Source organism: Stegostoma tigrinum, chromosome 30 (assembly GCF_030684315.1).
Source record: "Stegostoma tigrinum isolate sSteTig4 chromosome 30, sSteTig4.hap1, whole genome shotgun sequence".
NCBI lineage: Eukaryota > Metazoa > Chordata > Chondrichthyes > Orectolobiformes > Stegostomatidae > Stegostoma > Stegostoma tigrinum.
Genome location: NC_081383.1, coordinates 13336762 through 13364423, shown reverse-complemented (window position 1 = coordinate 13364423; position 27662 = coordinate 13336762). Strand labels below are relative to the sequence as shown.

Below are 27662 nucleotides of genomic sequence, written 5' to 3'. Positions count from 1 at the left end.
CATACAAACCTCATTGGAGACATCCACGACCAAGTTATCATCACTCTTATCACCATCACTGTCCTGATTATAAAACAGACAAAGTTGTAATAGGGTACATGTAAGACAAAGGAAAACAAAGACCGTAATAATGTGCAGTGTAATACCAGCAGTCACTACTTTGAGATTGGCTGTATAAATTCCTCCTGCCCTATTTTAACACAAGTGTTAGTTCAGTGATTTGAACAGGTCTTCAATTTCACCTTTAAACAGTGTAGAAGGATGAGTTGTGTTGACAATATTTTACAAGACAACATCCCAAGGCTTTGAAGGGATCTAGCTCTGAGTATGGACTACCAGTGAGGAGCTCTGCTATGGACATCCATGCCATGAAATGGTAAGCTGGCGAACTAACCTTGCGAATGAAAGATACACTGACTGCACAAAGTCAAAATGTCACTCTGCAAATACTTCTGCCCACACACTCCAAAATGTTTATTCCTCATGCTAACTGCTTATGGTTACGGTCGCCCGGCTGAAAGCAGGTTCATTTACACTTTTGCATTGTACTGCTTGCCAACACGTGTGGGCCTTGCAATTTTTGATAACTTTATTATTCTTTTCTTGCAAGCTTAAAATCAAGAATCAGAGAGTGAATGGGGAAGCAAGCCACAAGCCCTTTGTTTCATTTCTAGACAGTGCAGTATAACAATGGGAATGGTGAATCACGTCAGTGCTGGAGACTGCGCACAGAATCTTCTAGAAGCTTGAACAGCATTGATTATGGACAGAAATGTGGGAAAGACATACAAGGCTACATGCATGAGGTCTACTGCAACACTGGAAGCAACTAGCTGCATTATTTAACTGAGTTCTGGCTGTCAAAGGAGATTCTTGCTAGACAGTGGTGAGTTGCATATTAAGGGAGATTATTGCTCGTTAACACTTTTTAGAAGATAATACAGATACAGATATTAGCAGAAGACACAGAAGCCTGAACGCATGCACAAGTAGGTTCAGGAACAGCTTCTTTCTGGCCATAATCAGACTGTTGAATGGACTCTAGCCTCAAATAATGCAACCTGCAATGTAACCTGTATGCCTCGGAGTCTTTTCAAACTGTACATCTTTTGTTCGCTGTGATCTGCCTGTACTGCTCATAAACAAAGCTTTTCATTGTATTTCAGTACACCTAACAATAAAATCAAAAGAAAATCAAAATATTAACTGCACATCTTGCCTCATTAATGTACAGCTTCTTATCTTACCACTTGCCATGAGCATGCAAGATGCTGAGAATTCTCGACCTGGACGTTACTAGGAAATTTGGCTTGCTTGCGAAGAGTCCCTATGCAGAACATCAGTCACCAACGTCTCAGGGTACACTCTATGGGCACCTGTCCCAAGCACCCAATGTCCATGGGCATTGGCATCTGACATGTGCCAGCCTCTAAGAACCCCTCTGGTCCATTAATGGTACACATCTGCACTTCAACGCTGCACCTCTGGGTGCAATGGCAATTATTCCTCTATACAGACACTTTGTGTTCAGGGTCATACACCCAGCTCAAGGATTGGACCAGGTTGCATCACCGGTCTGTTTGCTTGCTCTCAGTGCCCACCCACTCTCTGAGACTACCTGCAAGCTCACAGAATTCCTGCCTTGCTTTCTCCTTTTGCACCCAGCCCCTCAGTCAGAGATGCCAGGTTCACAGTACTGCTGTATTACTAGGCAGTTTAGCGTATACAAAACCAGGAAGCTTGCCACAGCTTGTCAGCAGCCCACAGCTAAATCAAAAATAGATTGCATTCAGTCAGGGGATTCTGGGAACAGTAAGTCAAGGACAGTTTCTAACACCAGTCCAGGCATTCGGACACAGTCAGTTAGCTACTTGGGGCTATTAGAGTCAGGGTCTTCTCCAAAGGGATTAGGAGCTATATGTCATGCAGTCCAGTACCCATCTTGAATCTTTTTGCCCTTCCATTGCCTGTTGCCTCCTAGAATGGAGAGAGGCAAATATTAAACAAAGGCTGGTACATCAATTGCTTTTGATGTAGAGGGGCACAATAGGGGCAGATTGAGTAGATAATGAGGTGAGTTTGCTAGCATACTGCGAGAGATCTTGAGAGGCCTCGTGGCAAGACACTGTCACTGAATGAAAGTGACATTTAACCAGAGCAATGTAAAATACTGCCCTTTAAAATTTCTTTACAACATCAAGCACTGCTGACTGATCTGTTTTGCAGGCTTATCATCCTCGATACACTGTGTTTACTAAATAACTCATACAAACGCAGTTTAATTCCACTCACCCGTAAATATATGGCCTTGCACACACACTATTCTGCACTAGTGACACCACTGCTTGGAGACCTTCTCTATTAGGCAGGGTTTCATCACAGCACACAGCACGCCACATTTAAAATAAAAGATTTTGTTCTCATTTTTTTTCTTTGTCTTCACTGCTTTCTTCCCTCTCTTCCCACAAGGGACGTTACCCAATAATTTTGAGAGATGACTGCCATCCTACCATATCTCATACTGGTTGACCTCTCCTCATGTCTGTTACATTGGGGTAGAAGCTCAACTTAGGCTGGTGTGGCTAGTGCTATGATGCTAGCTACCCATTACAAATCTTATTCATTAATCATTTCTATTGGACTCACACTGCGTGTTAACATCCAGCAACAACAACTTGCATTTATGGAGCAGCTACACCAAGGCTCTTTGCAGAAGTCTTTTATAGCAAAGTTTTAGCACACAGCCACAAAAGGAGATATTTGGCCATAGGCATAAGATCAGAAGTAGGCCATTTGGCCCACTGAGTCTGCTCCACCATCCAATGGAGTCATGGTTGATCTAAAAATCCTCAAATCCACTTTCCTGCTCTATCTGCAAGACCCTTGATTAATTCCTTACTGATTATGAATCGGTCTGTATTAGTCTTGAATATAATTAATGACCCAGTCTCTACAAACACCTGCAGTGCTATTCTCCAAGAAAAGAAATTCCCAATCATTTTTGTTTTAAATGGGCAGACCTTAATCTGAGATTATGCCCTCTGGTCCTGGACTCTCCCATAAGTGCAAATGACCTCTTCGCATCTATCTTGACTACACCGAATTCCACCTCCATCCAACCTCAAGAATGTGACATGGTGACTCCAATGAGTCAAATCCTACCTCTTTTCATAAGAAAATCCCTTCATACCCTGGATCAACATTCCCTGATTGGCCTCCAATGCCAGTATATCTTTTCTTAGATATGAGGATTCAAACTGTTCACAGCATTCCAGCTGTGGTCTGAACATTACCTTGTATAGTTTTAGCAAGACCTCTTTATTTTTATAGTCTCTTCCCTTTGAAGTAAAGGCCAACATTCCAAGTGCTTCTCTCATAACCATGGAACTTGAATATTAGCTTTTAGTGATTCACACACAAGGATTCTCAAATCCCTCTGTGCTATATCATCCTGCAGGTTTTCTCCACTTAAATAATATTCAGCATCTTTATTCTTCTGGCCGAAGTGCATATCTTCATATTTTCTCATATTCTATTTTCTCTGACAAGTTTTTTGCCCATTTACTTGACCTGCCCATATCACTCTGTCATCCTCACTACTTGCCTTCCCACATATGTGTGTGTCACCTGCAATCTTTTTGGGTAGTGTATTCCGCTCCATCATCCAAGGCATTGCAATATATTGTAATTACATATACTATATAGTTTAAATAATTGTGGTTCTAGAATTGATCCCTGTGGCATCCTGAATATACTCCCTTTATCCCAAATCTCTGCCTTCTATTAGTTAGCTAATTCTCTATGTGCACTAAGGGCGTAGCCACATGTGCAGTAACTTATCAAATATCTTTTGGAAATTCAAATATATTGCATCTGTTGTTTTACCGTTTTCTAGCCTGTTTTTACCTAATTAAAGAATTCTAATAAATCATGAGCCTTGCTGACTCTGATTGATTATATTATTTGCTGGTAAATGTTCTACTTTTTTAGATTTACCCCAGGCAGGTCTGATTGGTCAAGGCATTGCCATAGGGAATGAAACAGTGATGACTGGGACTGATTTGTTCAATTGAAAGTGGAGTTATGTATCAACTGAAAACAAAAAATTGCTGGAGATCACAGCGGGTCAGGCAGCATCCATGGCGAGAAAGCAAGCTAATGTTTCAAGTCTAGGTGACTCCAGCATCTGCTGTAATTTGCTCCTAAATTACATATCAACAGATGTAGTTTCCAATGTGCACCACACTGTGAGCCCAAAGATTATTATCATGCTGAAGATTATTTAGCAACTGCTGATCAATTGCAGGATCACGTATTGAATTTTACAAGCAGAGGCTGGTGAAACATGGCCAGCACTTTGCCTGCTATGAACACCCAAAAGGGACATACATTTGATCCCTGCCACACAGTATAAAATAATGTTTAGCCTTTACATTCATACGGTTGCAAATGTCCTGATGAGACAATAAGATTTGATCATATGTGCCCTTTTCGGCAATACTGTTTCTCTATCCGAGGCAAGAGCATGTAACTTGGAGTCAAGCGAAGGACACAAACAGCTTTATAATAATGCCCAGTGGCAGCCTCTATCTAGCCTAACACATAGAAGGGCAGCCACAAGGGTGATGAGCTGGAGGACAGTCAGCACCCCAGGTCTGAATGCCAACATCCGACAGTGCCTTCAGAAGAAAGAAAAATAAATTGGGCAGAGAATAAACAAGCCAAGCCCAGTGGAATGTGACGGTGTTTCTGAATGGAACACTGCAGGGAATGAGTGCAGACAGTCATATGATTCACAGAGAACAGAATCACTCACACAAATTTCAGCACAACTGAGGCACATGAACGAACAAGTTTGTTGCTGGAATATACCATGCATCACTGAGGCATGAGGTGAGAAGTAATTACATCAATCAACACTCGGCTCCCTTATTGCAGCATACGTGTTACCAAGCCCTGAAACAGATTGAATTCTCCGGCTGCTGTGGCCCCTTTAAAGATGTACAGAGCTGTACAATAATTTTTAAATTGGATTACAAGAAGGCAGGCTTCTACCAGGCGTAAATGCTCACTGACCTGCCGATCAGATTGCTCTATTATAATAAACCATCTACTTTAACAACAACAGAGGGCACTGTGGTCATTGAGTTTTACATAGGGGTTACCTCGATAGGTGATTAGCTGTTAAACAGAGGCTACAGAGCCCAAACAATACTTCTATTTTTTCCTCATGCAGGATTTGTTTGTTCACCAAAGAGATAAGTCACCACTGTTTTTGTGCATCTCTGCAGTCCTTCAGCTTTTGACCTGGACATATTATAAACTATTTTCCAAACAATCTCTGATCTAATTGAGCTGTTTACAAAGTCCCAGTTGCATCATCAGTTTATGGTAACTGGGTGAGGAGCCTCCTCTACAAATGTTAACAGATCTAGCTCCTGCCAGATTGATTGGCTGTTTGACTGTTATTAAGCTTATTGCAGGCCCTGGATGTGCCCTTGGGCCCAATCACCATTTGGCCCACTTAGGCTGATAATAAAAAGTAGTCATTACAGTAGCACTCCATGTGGAGCATGCTGAACTGACTCGCTTCCCATTCTTTTCTGACCCTCCCCATTCCACGGCACACCCGCTTCCTTCTAACGATTCAAATTGAGGTTAATAGCTGCTACTGCAGGCCTGCAGTCACGTTCCCTAGCAACCAAATCTGAAACGTCGCTTGACCCCAAGAGTTGAGCCAACCACAGTCTTCAACAAAAGCCAATTTATACAGATTTACTACCTACTTTGGGATCTACTTTCAGGGCAAGTATATCTTTGTGAGTTAAACTGGTTTCTTTTACTTTAAACACATTGAAACTTGTTTGCACCAGCTTCATGCAGTCCATACAGGCAGGGTGGATGGTTGAATTAGTTCTATAGTAGTGTTGCTCTGAATGAGACACACAGAGCTAGGGTTAGCACTCAACGATTCTAACCCAATCTTTCTGCTGGACCTGCTGCTTGGGTACAATTGAGAGGGTGCAGACAAGTCAGACACCCTCTCACTAGTACATTCTTCATGTAAATACCCAACGCTGGGCTTGGATACAACACTCTTTGATGAAGTGATTGATATATGGGGTAGGGGATGGTATAAATTGCTGGATTCTTAATCCAGAGACCCAGGTGATGCTCTGGATTTGAATCTCACTACGGCATGAGGAGTCTCAAGATGACCGTGAAACTATTGTTTATTGTCATGGCAGGGTATTCCCTCGACGTTCACTAATGTCCTTTAGAGAAGGAGACCTGACATCCACGCCTGTTATGGTCTATATGTGAGTCCAGACCCACAGCAATGTGGTTAACTCTCAACTTGCCCTCAGGGGTGGGCAATAAATGCTGCCCTGTCTGGTGCCGCCCAATATCTCATGAATGGTTACAGAAGAAAAGCTACTCCTTGACTCGATATTCATTTGGGTTCTGATGAACTATCTATGAAGCATTTTTCTCCATCGGAAGTGCTGTATAAATGCAATTTGTTGGATTTATGAATCCAGAAAGCCCAAAGCTGAATGAGATAACGACAGATATTAGGATTTTAGCTCCAGATTTAAGACTAAACCGCCAATGACAACCAACTACCAGGCAATAGGTGACAAGGTGTGGAGCTGGAGGAACACTGCAGGCCAGGCAGCATCAGAGGAGCAGGAAAGCTGATGTTTCGGGTCTTCAGAAATAGTAAAACAAGAGGCCTACACACTGCAACAGCTTTCAGGTCTGACACTCACATGTATTACAATGTTGCTCTGCTTTGATTGCAGCTGTGCCTAAAAGGAACCTCAGCATGTTAAATGAGATAGTAGGAACTGCAGATGCTGGAGACCCATTTCTGATTTCCCATTTCTGAAGAAGGGTCTGGGCCTGAAACGTCAGCTTTCTTGCTCTTCTGATGCTGCTTGTCCTGCTGCGTTCGTCCAGCTCTATGCCTTGTTATCTCAGCCTGTTAAATTGCGTATTTTCTACATTGAGCACAGTTTCATTATTCCAATTTAAACTCAGGATGGGATTGAGTCAGAAATAAAAATCTCAAGAACCCAGCAATGAAGCTGCAACTCATTTTGTGGTGACCAGCAGAGGACAGCAAACTGTAGCCTAACGGTAGAACGTGCTCAAAAGAAAGCGACGGCTGATTAAGTTCCACAAAGACACACACTGAGCTTTGAAATGCTGCTCAAATGTGTTATTTGGTGGCGGAAGGCACTACATTAAGGTTAATCACACCTTTAAATGGGTTTCTGTGGTGTTTATCTGCCAACAAGCAAAGACTGTGGAAAGACTTGGAGGAGGAAATGGATCACTGTGTTTATGCAGTGATTGCAAGGACTATTTCCTAACCAGTGTGAATTTTGAAAGGGGCCTTTATATAGATGATGAGTTGGCAAAGGAGACACAGCACCAATGTGCTATACCATGGCACGATCGGATATGGGTTCGTTCCTCCATACTCTCCATTTGGGAGCCAAATGAGGTCATATTGATTTTGGTTAAAAATGGAAGCATACAAAACTGATGAAGCTCTCCCAAGGGAGCAAAATAATTGAAAATCAAAGCCAGGAAGGATGTCTAATCTATTATCAATATTCTATAATATTGGCCAATGTCAGATTGACTTGAAAGAGTTCAAAAAAGATTTACAAGGATGCTGCTTGGGTTAGAAGGTTTGAGGTTCAGAGAAAGACTGAATAGGCTGGGGTTATTTTCTCTGGCGCATTGGAAGCTGAGGGGTGATCTTACAGAAGGTTATAAAATCACGCAGGCACGGACAGGATGAATAGTCAATGTCTTTCCCCCATGGTAGGGGAGTCTAATAGAGGGGATAGGTTTAAGGTGAGAGGGGAAAGATTTAAAAGAGGCCTAAGAGGCAACTTTTTTCACGCAGAAGGTGGTGCGTATATGGAATGAGCTGCCAGAGGAGATTGTGGAGGTTGGTACAATTACAATTGAAAAGCATCTAGATGGTTATATGAATAGGAAGAGTTTAGAGGGATATGGGCCAAATGCTGGCAAATGGGACTAGGTTAAATTATCTGGTCAGCATGGACGAATTGGGCCGAATGGTCTGTTTCTGTGCTGTACATCTCTATGACACCCCTGCAATAAATTCGAATCACCAATTCAAAATACCATCATAGAAAACAGAACAATACATCATTCTGATAGGATTTTTGTCTTATTATAAACCCTTGTTTGGGAGCAACTTATATGGTTGTGATAATAATGTACACTGGATTTTACTATCCAGTCATCTCTCCATTTGGCCCACCTCCCTGCCTGGGGCACTGTAGTGCCATGTGTCAGCCACTTTGGCACAGGCCAACCCCGAATATGAGGAAAGGAGGGAAGAGAGTCAGTGTATGATTGTCAGATCAAAAGAGAAGGCTTTTTAAATCGCAGCCCAGATGGGTTAGCTGTTCAAATCCACTTGTAACTCAAAAAGAGAGGAAGAACTTTGAATTAATAGTTGAGGACTGCTGGTCGTAAATGCACAATATGATGTAGCAACCTCAGGGCAAACCAATTAATTCAGACAGCCCTTTTCAACAGGCTGTTATAAGCTTTGTTGTTAGAGTGAGTGAAGCACAATGGGACCCCCAACACCCCATTATCTGAAGGTCCTGGGAAACACTTAAAAATCCTTGAGAGATTGAGGCACAACCATACAGTAAGCACACAGGAGGCAGGCTGACCGTTTGGTTAGGCCCAAGGGCTGAATAATGGGAGTCTCAATTGTATGAGCGAGCAAGCAGGAAATGAGGTTAAGAAGCTTTATTTTTGCGCAGTGTTTTCAGACTGATGATTTTCCTTTAAAACCCAATGTTGACTGATACAAGGGGAATTTTTTTTTGAAGAAACAATCCGTATCACCGCAACATTTTCCCTTTCTCTAGCATCCGTTTCTAACTAAATTCATGAAACTGTAGTGACAAACAAAAGCTGTGATCCATCCAATTTTGCAAGAAATCATTATGTGCTGTTAGCTCTAACAAAATTCTCACGGGAATTTGAAAACATAATTTGGCATATTTGCTCTCTGAGGTGGATGGAAAAGATTCTGTGGCATTTTTACAAGAATGCACAAGGGAAGTTACCTCTGAGGTCTAAGCCAACATTTATCCCTCAGAAAATATCCCAAAAAAGCTGTTCTCTTTTCATAGTCATAAATATCCCAAAAAAAGCTGCTCACTATGCATTGTCACTTTGCTTTTTATAGCATCTTGCTATTTGCAAAGTGGTAGCTCTGTTTCCGACAAGACAACAGTGACTACACTTCGTATTTTATTGTCTTTAAAGCACTTTGATAAGTCTTGAGGGGTGATTTATATCACATTGATAAAGGTTATTGTATGGAGTATTATGATGTAGTGGTAATGCCACAGGGTTAGTAATCCACAGCATCAGACTAATGAATGGGTTCAAACCCAATTACAGTAGCTGGTGGAATATATATTCAATTTGAATATTGGTGAAAAAGAGCACATTTTGCTGAAGCTTTTAATCTTTCACTCATCAGGACAATTTTCAAGAAATACCAATATAAAGTGGACTAATACTTTTATAATGTACAAGTGTGTACTTATCAGTTGGCAATGGGCGCTGGTAGATAGAAGTTTTATCATGGGGAATGCACCAGTTATATAATGACTGACAGTTAACTACCAAGGTTTGTTAATATTAAACTGGACAGAGGTTGACTCTGGCTGGCCAAGGTATTGCCCTGACTAAGGAACCAGAGAATGGAGGTCGCCTCTTTTGTTCAGTCAGAGCAGTTACAGTATGTTCTTTCTCTCCACAAAGAAAAGGCTGCTATGTATTAATACGTGTACCTTTTGGCTCATACAAGTGCACCATAATGTGAGCCTAACTAGGCCACTTTGGAGGACACATAGCAATAAATATCATTGCTGTGGGTTGGGAGTCACATAGGCCAAACAAGGAGGGTATAATTTGCTGTGCTATAGGATATTAGAGATTCAGTTAGGTTTTTATAACAGTCCAATGACTTCATGGTCATTGTTTCTCAAAAGAGGGTTTTTTCCATTTTAGATTTATTCATATTGAATGCGAAGTCACAGATTGCGAAGGTGGGAGTTTGAGCCCATATTCTCTAGTAAAACCTTTGGATTATTAATTCACTTAAAATAACTACTGTTGTCTTATCCAATATTTATTGCGGTATGACAATGAGTGATGTTAAGCATGGAAGTATCTCTCTAGTCATTGGTGTGACAAACTGATGTCAAGCCTTTTCATGTGGCATGGTCTGACCAAAACATTCAAAGTATTCTGAAAGCTTGGATTTACAATCCTACTAGACATGGCCAAAAAAGAGGCAACCTTCTTTTACCATGACTGCCACAATTGAACTACCTCAGCACAACCACAAGACAGGGCTGTGCACCTGGTCTGAAGTGGATCTTTCACCTTTAGAAGTTGAATGTGAATGAAGCCCCAAGGAGATCAGAGTTCACACAGAGTGCTGGTTGGAAAGGGTCAGATATCAAATGTGCTTTGAGGCTCAACGCAGCTGTTGAAGTTCAGAATGCTCAGTGAGGGAATTAGAAACCATTTACAGTTAGGGTTGGGCTACAGTTCTAAGAGAGCTTTCCTTTTTTACTACACCTGACCTTGGTGTGAAAAGCAATCTCAATCCTTAAAACAGAGAAGGCCACATGAGTGACAGCTATGTCATTTCCTTTCTGCTGACAAGCCGATGCTTCAAGGGAATTAGATCCACGCATCATGCTTCAAAATGTTTCTACAAGACGTAAGCAGCAAAACAACAAACATACAGCTTCAAGTCTGCCATCCTTTATTTGTCTACTTTGTGTCAAAAATTCTTAATCTGCCAACAGGGCATTCCAGAAAGAGCATTCTACTAGATTCTTGGGTTTCACAGGCAACATTTCAGACACTATCATATGACATAGAAATCCTGTCAACAGGAGACTAACAGGTCTCAGGCTCCAATCTGGACCTTAGGCTTGGGGAATTAGATACAAAATGCAGATCTACAAATATGAAACCAGAAGTCATGGCCTCACATTTTCAAATCTTGGGCTTTCCAAACTTGTCTATCCAATATAAAATTAGTTGGGGCAGTTTGATACAGCAGACTGACTCTCTCTCAACTGTACAGAAACAGGTGGCCACTTGAGCAGCTCTCTAACATACATTAGCAAATTTTATTCGTTAATTGGATGTGATTGTTCATTTATTGCTCATTCCTAATTGCCCAAACAGCAGTTAAGAATCAACCACAGTGCTGTAGGCCTGGAGTCACATGTAGGCCAGACCAGAGAAGGATGACAGTTTCCTTCCCTGAAGGACATTAATGAACCAGATGTTTTCTTTTCCCGAACAATAATGGTTTTATGGTCATCATTAGACCCTTACGTGCAGACTTTTTTCATTGAACTCAAATTCCATCGTCGTGGGATTTGAACCCAGCTCTGGATTAATAATGATGTGCTCATCAGTTGCTTTGGTTTTCAGCGATAGCTAGAAAGATTTACATTATATAGCACTCTGTTGTCAATGCAATACTCTTTGCTGTCTACTCATTGCTGTAACGTAAGAAATGTAGTAACTAATTTGTACTCCACACAACCTCACAAATATCAATGTGGTGAAGAATCAGATGATCTGCTTTTCTGTGTAAACTGAGGGATCGATATTGACTCGAATCCTGGGAAGGACAACGATAAATTTCTTCGAAATGCTGATATGATCTTTTATAACCATCTGAGGAGGCAAATGGCAGGGATTTGGGAAGGTGTGAGGGGCTCAATTTAATGCTTCTTCTGAAAGTCGGGATCTCCGACATTGCAGCACCCCCTCAGTACTGAACCGTCAGCGTGGAATTCTGCGTCCAAATCTTGGAGAGGGACTTGAACCTCAACCTTTGGGATCTAAAGAGTCTATAGCAAGCATCCCTATATCAATCGATAATACACTGAAGGATGTATAGGCTACATTGCCTGGCAGTATACTGCATTTTTCCTGTAATTTTTCTCTGATCACACTATGCCAATGATAACCCTGTTGATATCAAACAGTGCACCCTCTGACTGGCCAACAGTAAAACCCTGGAACATCTAGCACTTAAAAATTTTGCGTGTAACATGCACATTCCTGTTAAGTGACAACCTCTGTTCTAGTTTTCATTTTCACCGTTGCACTTTGCTGACAAGGCCTCTCCTGTTAAAAATCACCATATGCTCTGATTGTCGACAAACAATACCACAGGAAGCCTGCTAGTATCTCTGGGGGCTAATGGGGAAAGAAACTGAGTATTTTTGTCCAAAAGTCATCAAACCTGACATCCAGAGCACCACATATGAGATTAGATTCAAATTCAAGTTGCGTGCTCACATTGCTGTTTAACTATTAAGCTGGTGATACGTTAAAACTCTTTTAACATACATAATGTCCCACCGAGTCTTTGTCATCACACTTCCTCTTCTTGCCATCGGTGGTACTGTAGTCGAGGGAGCCTCTGTGCTTGTCTTCAGCTCGCACGCTGTCAGAGGGAGAGACTGATTTACTCTGTGGAAAGACAAGGACATTGAAAAGTGTTAATCCTCTGAAATACAGGCCCCCCCCAACCCCGGTCACTATTCGCACTTCTCAAAGGTGCATCCTTAGCAACGCACACCGACTGCTTTAAATCCATGAGTCTAATTGTTCTTACGTTGCAGGCCTGGCCCCTCAGGAAGTTGACCCAGGTGTGTTATTGTGTTACATTTACATGGGAAGAGGGTGTGAGAAATAAAAGCCACTGAATAACAGGCACTGCCTGTGGTAGTAAGGTCTGTAAATAGGTGCAACATACCATTTACAAGACATGAGACATCACAATGAGTCCCCATTTGTGTCTGTGTACAGATTTAGCCTGTACCGTGACTTCAGATATTCTGTCCTTTAACTTACACAAAATCGAGATTTCCAAAACGCGGGAGTTATAAGATGTAGGAACAGAACTCGGCCATTCACCCCACTGGGTCTCAGCTACCACTCCATGAGATCATGGTTGATCTGATGATCCTCAGCTTCACTTTCCTGCCTTTTCCTTATGATCCTTGATACCCTTTCTAATTAAAAATCTATTTGTCTCAGCCTTGAGTATACTTAATAAACTGGCCTCAACAGGGCTCTGTAATAAATAACTCCACACATTCACTGGCCTCTGACAAAGGAAATTCCTGCTCATCCCTGTCATAAATGGGTGAACCCTTAGCCTGAGATTATGCCTCTTGGTCTTAGATTCCCTCACATTAGGAAGCAATCTCTCTATATCTCGTCTCCTAAGAATCTTACTTGTTTCATTAAGGTCTACTCCCATCCTTCTAAACTCCAAAAAAGTACAAGCCCAGTCTAGCCAATCTCTCCTCACAAGAAAATCCCTCCATACCTGAAACCAGCAGGTAAACCTTCACGTGAATACCTCCAGCACCAATATATGTTTCCTTAGATAGGGGGACTAAAGTTGCTCACAGTCTTCCAGTTGTGGATTGATTAATTGCTTGGTATAGCTTTAGCGAGATCTCCCTACTTTTATACTCTGGTCTCTTTGAAATAAAGGCAAACAGTCCATTTGCTTCCCTATTTCCTGCTGAAACTGAATGCTAGCCTTTTGTGATTCCTGCACCAGAACACGCAAATCAGACTCTGTTACAGCTTTTTGTAGTCTTCCCCCATTTAAATAATATTCAGCTCCTCTGTTCTTCCCAGGCAAAGTGCACAATCTCACATTTCCCCACATTATGTTCCATCCACCAAGTTTTGCCCACTCACTTAACTTGTTTATATCCCTCTATAGACTCTGTGTCGGACTCACGATTTGCCATCCCACCTATTTTTCTGACGTCTGCAAACTTGGTGATAGAAAATTCAATTCTGCCATCCAAGTTATTAACATATATTTTAATTAATTATGGCCTCACCACTGACCCTTCAGGCATTCTGCTAATTACAGTTTGCCATCATGAAAATGCCCCCTTTATCCCAGCTCTCTGTCTTTTATTGGTCAGCCAATCCTCTATTCATGCTAATACACTACCCCGAAAACCATAGGCTCGTAATAGTTATTACTTGCAGTACTTTTTTAGAAATCCATCTATATCTATCTACTGGGTCCCCTTTATTGATCATGTTTGTTACCTCCTCAAAGAACTTAATAAATTTGTTTAGCATAATTTCCTCTTCAATAAAGCCATGCCGACTCTGGTGATTTCATTTTGTATTTCCAACTGCTCTGTTATTACAACCTTTCCAACAGCCCACAAAATTTTCCCGATGATACACGTTCAGCAATTGGGCTTATGGATTTTGCCTCCTTTCCTTTTTGAATAAGTGTTAATATTGGCAGTTTTCCAATCGATAGAATAGAATCTCTATAGAGTGGAAATAGCACATTTGACCCATCAAGTCAAATCCTCTGGGACTTTTCCCAAATCTAAGGGTTCTTCTAGGATTACTACCAGTACATCCAATATCTCTGTGGCCACATCCTTTAAAATCTTAGGAATCGACCCATTGGGACCAGGAGACTTTCCAAATTTTAGCCCCAATAGTTTCCCTCATACCTTTTCTCTAGTGACAATTATTATGTTTATTTCCTGCCCTTCTTGGACCCAGTGAATGTATACTATTTTTGGAATACTATTAATGTGCTCTGAGGCTAAATTATTTTGGTAACTTGTCTGCCATTTCCTGGTTCCCCATAATTATTTTCCCAGCCTCATTCAACAAGGGCCATATGTTCACTTGGGTCTCCTTTTTCATTTTTAAATATTTAAAGAAACTCTTTTGTCCTCTTTAAAATATTACTTGCTGGTTCAACCATATAGTTTATTTTTTCCTTCTTTATTATTTTTTGGTCATCTTTTGTTGGTTTTTAAAACCTTCCCAATCCTCTGGCTTACCACTAATCTTTGCCACATTGTATATTTTTTCTTTCAATTTGATACTATCCTAAACTTGCTTGGTTAACCATAGCTGGATTATCCTCTTCCTAGTATCCTTTTCCTCACTGGGCTATATCTATGATGTGAGTCATAAAGCTATTTCTTTAACATCTGCTATTGCTCATCGACTGTCTTTTCTACTAAACCTCGTTCCCAGTCCACTCCAACCCTTGCAGCCCTCATTCCTACATAATTACCCTTATTTAGGTTTAGCATTGCTATTTCTGACCTACATTTCTCACTCTTAAATTCTACAACGTACTGGCCACTTTTCCCGAGAAGACTCTTACTCAGGAATCCTTTATTTGACCTGATTCATTGGATATTGCCAGATTTTCAGGTTGTTGGCCTCTTACACAAGTCTGCCATTTATTCCCCATCTGTACATGGCCTAATATGATAATGGTGAGCTGTCTTTTTGGATCGCTTGGTAGTAATTTGGTGTAACTGGATACTGTGCAAGAGGGTCATTACTGCAGTTACGTTTGGATCACTTATCGGCTAGGTGTGGCAGGCAGGTTTCCTCCCTGAATAGGTATTCGTGAACCAGTAAACCTCACAGTCACTTTGCAACTGACGCCATCTCTTGGCTTACAGTTTGCAGATGTTTTTAAATGAACCAAAGTTCTCAAACTGTGATTATTTGCATGATCAGGCCACGTCTCTGGAATTCCAAACCGGGAGGATAATCGCTACACCACAACACCCAGGAGATGGCTGACCGTAGGCTCAGAACAGTTCAGATGATGAATCATCCATCTAATGTGTTAACCCTGTTTCTCTCTCCACAGGCGTACACAACCTGCTTAGCATTTCGAACACAATGAATGGTTGGAAACTGGAATGCACTGCCTGGCATAATGGTGGAAACAGGGTCAATCGAAACATCCAGGAGGACATTAGATAGTTATTTGCAAGGAAAAAATGTGCTGGGGTTTGGGAAAAGACACTAAATCATAATGCTCACGGCAGAACTAGTGCAAACATGATGGGATGAATGGCCTTTGACTGCATCATAACAATTCCGTGATTTGATGAGCATTTTCTGTTTGTGTTTCCAATTTCCAATATCCAAAGTAGCTGAAGTTGCTCTGAGTTTCAAAGCAGTAACAACTGAAAATTCTGAGAGTTTGTTATCAAAACACCAATCAATCCTGAACATCGTGCTATTGAAGGTAACAACCTGAAGGCGGTGATGTGACCGTCACTGTTTCCCCAACCAACAAATCCAAGAATGAAGAACTGCTGTCCTTTATCTCATTAATGGCAGTGCATTGTCGCTGCTCTTTATAAGAAACGCTGCACCCCAAAGTTAAACTGCAAAGGGCTTCTGATACAATAAAGCAATACGTAAAAACAAGGGCATCAATCATTGGAGTCCACAACAGAGAGATTGGACTGGAGATATTCAGGAGATCTCTACTAAGCAATGGGTGAGGACAGCTTGGGTCCTGATATCAATTGCTATGATCATTAAATTTTGCATCAAGATTCACGCGCAAATAATTGTCAGAAAGGTGACGAGGCCTAATGCCATTTACAGCATGAAGAAGATCATAGAATCAAAACAAAAAGTGGCCATCTGGCCCATCAAGTCTGCATTGACCCTCCAAAGAACATCCCACACAGGCCAACCCCAAAACACCCCACATAGGTTTTTACTGTGGCTGACCCACCTAACCTGCACATCCCGGTGCACCATGGGGCAATTCAGCATGTGGCCAATCCACCTCAGTGACACATCCCTGGACTGTGGGAGGAAACCGGAGCACCCGGAGGAAACCCACGCAGACACAGGGAGAAAATGCAAAGTCCACACAGGCAGTCATCCAAGCCTGGAACAGAACCCAGGTCTGAGGTGCTGTGAGGCAGCAGTGCGAACCACCTTCAGGAAAGACAGGAAATCAGGCTGATGCGATGGCAAGACGGTGCTTTGGGAATGAGAAACATACAGTGGGAGAAAATGGCACAGTTGTGCCAATTATACTGGCTGTGTTGGGCAGACAGCTGATCAGCAAGGGTATTGGGATTATATGTGAGGAGGCTTTGGGTATAAAGATTATACTTGTAGGTGGCACACCTCAATGTATAAATATTATACAATTTGCTATACGTAGGCGCAGCTTGACATAGCTTTGAAGGAATTTTTCTGAACAGGAGCCTCGGTTGACACAGCTTTAACAAGGTTTATTCAACATATTGATATCACCACATGACATGAAACAACGGCCTACAGTACAGGACAAGGAAAACAAATGAATAAAAAGACGACAGCCCTTTCAATGATAAAATAGATTTGTCCTACTTTAACCTCTGTTGTGCTTGTTTTTCATACACAAACTGGTTTCTCTCCTTCAATCTCTTCCTTCATCACTTGCAGAACACAGGCCAGTCTTTCTAACTGAAATTCCACCATCGACACGCTAGTAAAAGTGCACGGAGTGAATGAATCAAACATTCTTAAACACGGCCACCTGGATTAATTCAAACAAACACAAGCACCTTTGAAACCATTGCTTTCTGTGACCCCCCCGGTAGCCTTCCCTTATCAAATTGCAGTGAATCGAAAACTCTCTTAAATAAGCAACAGCAGAGGCAAGTCCAAGAGAAACAAGAGTCAAACCAATCAAGTATGAAAAGACAAAGCTACTTCTGTCTCTTGGAGACACACCCCCACGAAAGCATAGAGCAAATGAGACATCACAGAGATGGAAAAACACACCTCAGCTCAGAGCGATGTTTGCACTCAATGCTCTTTTAGAATCCACAACCTGTTGATCTGTTTGTTTAGCCTATTCAGCACCTGCAGTGATGTTTACTCAACCCCAAATACCTCATTCAGCTTTAAACCTTAATTAGATGTCAACGTTATGCTGATACTAAAAGAACTCAAGCTAGATGTTATCCATGGTAACCTACTTACCTCAGAGTCAGAAGATGGTGCATTTTAGTCTCATTCTAGGAACTGAACACCAAAATCAAGATTGACACTCCAGTGCAGTGCTGAGGAAGTACTGCACTGTCAGAGGTACCACTGAGAATGTTAACCAAGGTTCAGTCTCCTCTCTCAGGTGACCCAAGAAGATCCATTGCTATTATTCTGAAGAATAGCCAAAGAGATGTGTATTGATACACATCCCATTCTTCATAACATAGTGAAAGTTTGCACTAATTAGCCAGCATGCTTTCCATGATTACAGCAGTGAGGAAATTTCCGTGTACTGGAAGACTGTTAAGAAATTTACAGCATTCTGAGATTCTCAAACATGCTACAGAATTGTGAGTCCTTCTTTCCTTTCATTTTAACTCCATTGTTGCACCTTATATTCCTTTTTATTCTTCCTGCTGCTGAACAGTCCTCCAAGGTCCAAGTGTGGCAACGGCTTCTGGAACAGGGACTGGCGCCGACAAAATGTGGACCCTTGAGCTGCTCATGGCCAAGCAGCTTTGAGGAAATTTGGTTACACCAGCAACAGCCTTAACTACTCTGTGAAAGTGGGCCTTTCAGCATTGAGAAAAATGTTTCTGAGCGTCACAGTGACAATAGATTTGACGCCCATGATTCTTTCAAGTATTGCAAAAATGGCATGAAACGTAAATGTATCGAATGCCAAACAGTGGCAGCATAGACGCAGAGAACCACAGATGTGGAGCTGTTATTTCATTCAGCCACAACTGAACCACGCCAAAATCATTCTTAGTTGCTGCTAGATCTTACCCATGCCTCCACGTGGCTAATGGATAGAGGGAGATCATGTAGTATGTCCAAATTGAACAAGCTGTCAAAATATTAAAATTACACATGTTCTGCCATTTGGCCAATTACTAAACTACTATTGCATGTCATTACATAGCTTGTACAATGGGCCAGGGCACTTTTGCTGCATCACTTATTCGACTTGCCTCCAATAATGAAATGAATCCAACGAGGATTTAAATTTACTGCCATTAGAAATCCATTTTTTAAGACACTGGCACTGTGTCAACCTTCCCCATTTACTTTAACTCAATCTCTGCCACTTTCAATGATGCCATCTGAAAAGATGGAAGCCGGTTTCTTTAAGTAGTTAATGCCATACAAATTATGCCAATTTCAGGTCTTCACTCTGTGTCACTCATTACAAAGCGGACATCAGTAAGATGTTAGACACGTTGAACCAATTCCCCAAGTATAAGAGGGCTGTAAGTTAAGTTGATACAGACTTGTGATTGACAAGAAAAGTATGCTTGAGCTACCACAGCAGCTAAGATTAGGTTATTGCTATTTTCAGTTGCTAGGTAGAATGGCAGGGCCACTGGCTACAGCTCCTCTGCTGCCAAAGAGAAGAGGACAATTTCTTCACCCACAGATTGGTGAGCTTGTGGAACGCTTGTGGACAGCTGTTGAGGCTAAAGCATTGAATGTTGTGAAGAAGGAGTTAGATGTAGTTCTGAGGGCTGAAGGGTTGCAAGGGTTTGGGGAGGAAATGGGAACAGGGTACTGATTTGGATGATCAGCCATGATCATACAGAACAGGGAAACAGGCTTGAAGGGCTGAATGGCCTATTTTGGCTCCTATTTTCTATGTTTTTAAAGCACCTAGACAGCTATTATTTTAATCAATAAATACCAGTGGTTCCTCACTCAATGGTTCCAAGCCAACACCAACATCAGCCTTGAGAAATTCACATACCCTGAAGAGAATCATACAATCCCTACAGTTTGGAAACAGGCCATTCAGCCCATTAAGTCCTCAATGACCCTCCAAAGAGCACTCCACCCAGACCCAACCCCCTACCCTATCCCTGTAACCCGGCATTTCCCTTGACTAATCCACCAGCCTGCAAATCCCTGGACACTATGAGCGATTTCCCAAGGCCAATGCACTAACCTGCACATCTTCGGACTGTGGGAGGAAACCTGAGCACCCGGAGGAAACCCACGCAGACACGGGGAGAATGTGCAAACTCCACACAGACAGTTGCCCGAGGGTGGAATCAAACCTGGGTCGTTGGTGCTGTGAGGCTGCAGTGCTAACCACTGAGCCACTGTGCATCTTTGGCGATCTTTGCCATTTCCTCTACTGGTACCATCAGAGACATGAGACTTCTCCACTGGCAGTCAGGGGTACAGGGCTCTACAATATAGCCTGCCACAATGATGCCAGGAGACCTGAGCCACTCAGTAGCAACAGCCTAATGTCAATGTACCCTTCAGTCAGGGTATGTTTGAGATAAGGGTGTGGGGATGGTGAAGAATCCATTTCAGAATAATGGCCTGCATTAATTCGCCTGTGAGGACTAATACTGCTTTAATGCCTTGTTGAAGTCTGGCCTGATGCATTATAGCAATGCTCCACACAGATCTCTGCCTGAACTTGCACGAAACTAGTTCACACCTACTGATGAAAATAAGAGAACATTGAGAATAAAATGATTGTTGTGTGCCACGGCTTTAAGTAAATGGAACGTTCTGGATCAAATACCTATTCCAATCAGTTAGTCTTTTAAAAAAGAGAAGAGTGCCACACCAAGTTTTCCTTCACTGTGGTGAATTGCTGCTCAGGGTGGAGGCATTTTAATGTTTGAGAAGAGGTCAAAAGTTGCAAAGCTCTGATGATTCAGAATGTTTCCCTCCTATTGGCTGAGCAACGCAGATTGAAATATGCCAGGTTCAATCCCCCAGTTTGTGCAGAGTGAATTGATGTCAACTGTGACAGTGGGAGGGGCACTCCTGGGTTAGAAAGGGAAATGGGGCAGGGCTCCTCAGCACTGCCCAGTAGCATGCAGAGTAAGCAATCCATCACTATGATGCTCTGCCAATTGAAAAGCAAATCAGGGCTAGCACATGAATCACGTTCGCTCGGACAAGAGTTTGAGGCCCTTTGATATACACCTTCGGAAGTGGGCAATACTGTTGGAAAAGGACATTAGCAACAAGGGACTAACACAATCAGAACTCACATGACTACATGCTAGTTGCATTTTCGTTTCTAATTGGCTGGGCTGCTAAATCTATTTCTCAATCAGTAAAATCTGAGCTTTTCTAAACAGGCCAGGAGAAACAAAGTGAAGTAGAAGAATGTAATTTAATTCATTTCCTTGCCGGCTCTTTGTTCAGCTCAATGGGAGTTATATTGACATTTTGCCACAGCGTGAAACAGACATTCCTCTGATATTTTATTTCTTTTAATAGCAGAAAGAAAAATTGAGAGATTTAAGGGGTGGCGGAGGGACTTGCGCTGGGGTACTCCCTAATTTCCACTGTTCCAAAAAGTCAACGTGAACACCACCCCACCACCCCCCCCCACCCACCCACCACTGACTCAGTGTTAGCTGCTGGTTCCACAGGGGCAGTGCCACAATCTGCCACGTTCTAAGTTGTGCAACACCAGGTCCGACATTTTGACCTCCTGCCCCACCGAGGAGAAGCCAACCTGCGACAATTTAGCCTTTGCCACGGACCAGCAGCACCTTCAGGGCAGAAAGGCAGCAGCACGAGCAGACCAGGAACACTCCGCAACTTTTCCCCATCCCCCGAGGGTCTGGCATCACCCAGCGCCTGCCCGGCATTTGCAATCCATTGGAAAGTCCTCACAGGCAGCTCAGGGTCAGCTGCAGCAAAACCACAATCGCCGACAAGGAGGGCAGGGCGGAAGGAACAAAACTGCGCTTTAACACTCCTGGCCCAGAGTGGAATTGGTGCCAGCTTTGCGCCCACCCTTTTTGACTCAGTGCTGATTTATCTGTGCTCTAGCAGATGGAGGCGCAGCAGAGAGCCCTCTCAGTGTTTCCTTACGGAGCTCTTCTCCCATCTGCTGCATCAGGAACTTTCAAAGTCGCAGCTGCCGGAATTAATGAATTTTAAATGATCATTGCTTGCTGTAAAAGCTACATACATTATTGTTGGTGGGGGGTTTGCTTGAATGTTCTTCTACATTGAGTAGATTAACCCCTGGCAGTCCTGAATCTCTCTGGTTAGCAGCTCTCAGCCGTGCTGCTGCTCAATGACTGCTTTGTTTTACTGCCTTTTCATTGCTCCCTTGTGTTTTTTCTCTTTCCCCTGCTGAAGGCTGGAGAGGCTGGGACTGGAGTGGAGGCTGAGCGGTGACCTTATAGAAGTTTGTAACATTATGGAGGGCCTGGATAAGGTGAATAGCCGAGGTCTTTCTTTCCCATGACGGCGGAGTTGATAACTAGATGGCATAGGTTAAAGGTGAGAGGGGCAAGATTTATAAGGAACTGGAGGGGGAACTTTTTCATGCAGATGGTGGAGCATGTATGGAACGAGCTGCCGGTGAAGTGGTGGAGGCTGGTGCAATTACAACATTTAAAAGACATCTGGACAGGTACATGGATAGGAAAGGTTTACAGCGATGCAGGAAAATGGGACTAGTTCAGTTTGGGAAACTTGGTTAGTATGAATGAGTTGGACTGAATGGTCTGTTTCCATGCTGTATGACTCTATGACTAACCCATGGCATCCAGTCGACATGAAACCATTCACCATAAACGACGCTAATACAATTTGAGCATCTCAGGCACTGATTTCTTCACAGAACAGATTCACGGAACTCAACAGTGTGGAAGTAGGCCATTCGGCCCATCGAATCAAAACTGCCCGTTGTTGGAGTGGAATCCCCACCTCCCCCTCGGCTAATGACAGCCTGCCGCTGGGATTATTACCCTGCAAGAGGCGTCATCGAGTTGCTTACTGTCCTCACTTCCCTGCTGTCCACTGGATTGCATGATTTTTCAACTTTTGTTTCCCTTTCCTGGCCCTCAGTACCGAGGCTGAATGGAGTGCCCCAGTGGGTGGTCTGGCTGGGTTTGACTGTGCACTGTAGACTGGCATGGTCTATAGTGCATTTAGGGGCAGGCAGTAAATGGGGGCCAGCCAGCAACATTCACGCTCCATAAACAAATGGAAACAAAAGACTGAATCTCAGCTGCAGCTCATTTTGTGGCATACATGCCTCTGAGGTTCAGGGCTCAAGCCCCACTTCAGAATTCGAGTACAAAGATCAAAGCTGACACTCCAGTACAATACTGAAAGAGTGCTGCACTTTCTGAGGTGCTGCCTTTTGGATGATGTGTTGAACTGAGGTTCTATCAGCTTGTGGATGTGAAAGATCCCCACGGTGGAGTTATCCTTAGTGTATTTTCCAATATATACTTCTCAATTGCCTTCAAAAAGACTGATTTTCTGGTGGGTATCACATTGTCATTTGTGAGAGTTTGCTGTGGAACATTAGAATAGTGACTACACTTCAAACATACTGTTCTTTAGAGTTTGTATAGAACACTAGAGCTGTCCAGGGATCATGTCAAGCCCTACATGAATGCAAATGCTTTGTTTTCACAAGCTGTGTACATTATATGAGTGCCAACTGGTACAGCGCAGGCACACACATTTGTGTACTTTTTGCCAATTTAAACCACTATCCATCCCTGTCGCCAGAAAGGTCCACCTCTTTCCAGCATCCAGTTCCGGCTCTCATGGTACTGTGCACACCTGTACCTCAACAGAAACAATCTCTTCCCTAAATTAGCAAAGGGGATAAACATGATTCCCATTAATACGGTGGAGAAAAAAACAGATGTCCCCTACCAACAGTCCCACAACAACCAAAAAATGTGAATGTGGCTCAAAGTTTACTTTAATCCATTGTGTGTTTTTGAGCTGTCTGGCATACCAGAATTAACTGGTTTAAGTAACTCTTGATGCAGGCGAGGGAAAGGGTCAAAGTTCAAAGTGCACCTCTCCAGACTTGCCCTAGTCAAACTTTGTATTCAGCAGATGTAGATCGCTGAATGCTTTGATTTGCTATTGGACAGTGAAGTGTTGTTTGCTCAGGAAACTGGTGGCCATGCTCTGGCCCCTGCCCCTCATTCCAGTATGTAATGATGGTTTCAGATCTTAGTGCAGCGCACAGAGCTTCCGATGGGTGCAAGTGAATATAATTATCCTTTAATTAGACAGATTAATCAGTTTACCTCAGCCTGAAATAAAGCATCAGGGTCGGATATCTACATTTTAAACCAATTGTTGCTTCACAAAGTAAAAGTTCAAATCAGGAGACAATGGGCCAAAAGAGAATTAGGAGCAGCAGTGGAGCAAACTGAGTCTATGCTGCTACCGATAAGACTAGGGCTTTACAAGGAGGTGATGGCCTAGTGGTATTATCGTCGGACTGCTAATCCAGTGACCCAGGTAACGTTCTGACAACCCAGGTTTGATTCCTACCACATTGTGGAATTTGAAGCAACAGAAATCTGAACTGTGTAAATACACTTTACTGTCCTTTTCTTCCCCATTGACCCCTTTAGATCCAAATTACAACCTTGCACAGACTCCGTGACAAAGCATTAGCAGCCCTCTGCGGTACAGTATTCCTAACTCCCTCTTCAGACTGATTGAAAGAGGTGATTCCTGTCAGAAGGCTCTCCTGAGCAGGCTGCCAAAGTGATCCCGCAGAACGTTGCATTGTCAGAGCCCTGAAACTAGCACCAAAACACTCAATGTCAGAGGTGAGAACAGCCCTTCTTGTTAGCTCTTTAATCCACACAAGGCATCTGAGTCCCCATGCCGGCAGGGGGCACCGATGACTGGGGACGAGGTAAGAGCTGGTAACCTACACCCAGCTGACAGGCAGATCTTCAGCCTGAACAGACCATAGTGCAGCATCCTGTGTTCTACAAACAGGTCTCAAAGATGCACAGTAAATCAAAGACCAAAGGGCGAAACATAGAAAACCGGAGCAGGATTCAGCCCTTTGAGCTTGCTGTGCCTCTCCATTTAATGATGTCTGGCCATCCAACTCCAACCCCTGTTCTCACCTTCACCCTCTTAACTGTTAATTCCCTGTAGTACTGAGGCATACATCTAACAACTTCTTGGAAACATTCAATGTTTTCGATTCAACCGCTTCCCAAGGCACTAAATTTCACAGGCTCATCACTCTCTGGGTGAACAAATGCTTCCTCATCTCAATCCGAAATGGTCTACCCCATATCATTAGACTGTGACCCTGGTTATTAACTCCGCAGTCATGGGGGAGCGTCCTTCCTACATGTAAGGGGAAGCACTTTCCTGGCAGAAACTTTATGTTTCAAGATCAGCTGCCATCAGGATTCACATGTTCAGGGATATCTCAAAGCTTCAAGCAGCCGTCACAGACGCTCCATGGAAATGGCCAAGACTTAAAGCTATGACTTTAAGCGTTCTGAGGTCACATTTTATGTCACAATCAAAAAGCGTATGGTACCATAGGGCTGCTCTGTCTTTAGAGAGAAATGACTGGCTACCAGTTTAACTTGAGGGTCACTAGGCCTTAGGCAAGGGCGGAGGGCCTTCATGATACACTCATGAGGGCAGGAACTGAACTTGCACTGTTGGTGTCACTCTGCATCACAAACCAGCCATCCAGCCAACTCCCTTAACATGAAGGGGAACAGGGCCTCTGTAAAGAGTGCACCTCGAGCATACTTTCTCTGCTTTGAAAACACTGTAGCAATGCCAATGAAAACTGTCCAGCTCAATGTAGTGCAACATTAAATAATGTAGTGGATAGAGATGAATCACCCATTGGAAACACTGACAATGTCAAATGCAATGGTCCAGACTTTGAAGTACAACAGTATGTACCAGTATCACAATGCTTGAAACAGTGTGTGCCTTTGAACTGTGTTAGCTGACCTGAACAGAGTTCTTTCTTGGTTGTATTTATATATATCTTGCATTGTTTGTGGAAGAAAAACCAGTGGTTTGAGGTTTCAGCCTCAGGCTGTACTGCAATTTCAGCATTAATGTGGAAAAATTATCGCTTCAGAGCAACATCTCAGAAGCAACATCCACCTTGAGCTGACTCCACTCATGCCAAGGGAAGCAAGTCTGTTTTACTGTCAAACTAGGTTTAAAAAGTACTGATGGCTTCTCTTACAATGGGCAGGGGGTGGGGGTGGGGGGGGGGGGGGGAGCGGTGTGGAGTGCAGGGATAGATCAAGGAGAGAAGGGAGAAAGCGGTTTGACAGGGTCATTTTTGAAATCAGCTTACTGTCAATTTAGAGCATACAACCATATGATTAGAATTAGGCCATTCAGCCCATTGAATCTGCTGTGTCATTCAATCACGGCTGATGTTGTTCAACTCCATTCTCCTGCCTTCTCCCCATATGTTAGCCCCTTACTAATCAAGAACTTATCTATCGCTGCCTTAAACACACTTAATGACTTGACCTCCACTGTCTTCTGCAATAATATGTTCCACAGATTAACCACTTTCTAGTTGAAAAAATTCTTTCTCATTTTCCATTCAAAAGGTTCGTACCTTCATTCTGAGGCTGTGCCCTTGGGTCCTAGTCTATCCAACTAGTGAAAACATTTGCTCACATCCAGTGTACCCAGGCCTCCCTGTATTCTGTTTTAATGTGATCCACCCTCACCCTTTGAAACTCCATCAAGTACAGATGCAAAATGCTCAAACGCTCCTCATATGACAAGGCCTTCATTGCCAGGACCATTCTTGTAAACCTCCTCTGGACACCCTCCAATGCCAGCCCATCATCCCTTAGGTACAGGGCCCAAAGCTGCTCATAATTTTCCAAATAGTCTGGCCAGAGACAGCCTCAGCAGTACATCCCTGCTCTTGTATTCTAGCTCTCTTGAAATGAATGCTAATGTTACATTTGTCTTCCTAACTGACAACTGAACCTGCATTGTAACCTTCAGAGAATTATGTATCAGGGCTCTCAAGTTTCTTTGTGCTTCAGATTTCAAAGCCTTTCCCTGTGTAGAAAATAGTCCATGTCTCTATTCTTCCCACCAAAGTGCATAACCTCACACTTTTCCACAATGTATTCTATTTGCCACTCTTTGACAACTCTCCTAGCTTGTCCTCAAGTCGTTCTGCAGATTTCCTCAACACTACCTGTCTCCCCACCTATCTTTGTGTCATCTGCAAAACTTAGAAATTTAAATGTTGACTGAGTCACTATTTTGGAGCTACAGTATATTGCTGGAGTTTCAGCAGGCTAGTTGGCCCCTTTCACCTTTGACGTTTGTATCCACCTCTGTGCAGAATGTTGAGGTTGTTAGCTCTGGAGTGAGGTGGGGGTGACCTGAACAAATACAGCACCGTTCAGAAGGGATAGAGAGGGTATCATTGTACAAACTTAATGGTATTATCACTAGACTGTTCATCCAGAGCCCCAGCTAATGTCCTGGGGATCTGGGGTCGAATCCTGCGAGAGCAGATGGCGAAACTTGAACTGAATGAAAATCTGGAATCAAGAGTCTAATGATGACTAGGAATCCATTGTTGATTGTCAGAAAAACCTATCTGAAACCTTCAGGGAAAGAAAATTCCATCCTTATCGGGTCTGGCTGTAGACCCACAGCAATGTAATTTTGTTTTAAATTGTCCTCTGGGTAATTAGGGATGGGCAATAAATGCAATAATGTGAATGAAAAATGAAAAAAGACAGCGACCTTAGCTCATCAGATATGCTGTAAACACAACACTGGCTTCCACTGACCTTCCCGAGCTCACATCCATTCTCGGAGAACACACCCCCTCTCCCCCCACCCAGAGGAAATGCCCTGCAAAGGCCAAGAAGGCCCTTCAACAAAATTATGCACATTTGAAGGTGATCTCCAGCATACTTTTAACG

At 42.9% G+C, this 27662-nt stretch overlaps 1 protein-coding gene across 11 annotated transcripts in view; it reads right to left on the bottom strand.

Annotated features, from left to right (window-relative positions):
• The window catches only part of LOC125465812 (transducin-like enhancer protein 4), a 213924-nt gene that overhangs the window by 39862 nt on the left and 146400 nt on the right, over positions 1 to 27662 (bottom strand). For 10 of the 11 annotated variants that reach the window (XM_048559689.2, XM_048559692.2, XM_048559693.2 and 7 more), the window contains 2 exons: positions 12469 to 12591; positions 10 to 63 (listed from right to left, as the gene is read on the bottom strand). In XM_048559689.2, the coding sequence (XP_048415646.1) occupies positions 10 to 63; positions 12469 to 12591 (177 nt within the window). The remainder of the gene's footprint in view (positions 1 to 9; positions 64 to 12468; positions 12592 to 27662) is intronic. The other variant, XM_048559691.2, reaches the window with a different exon arrangement.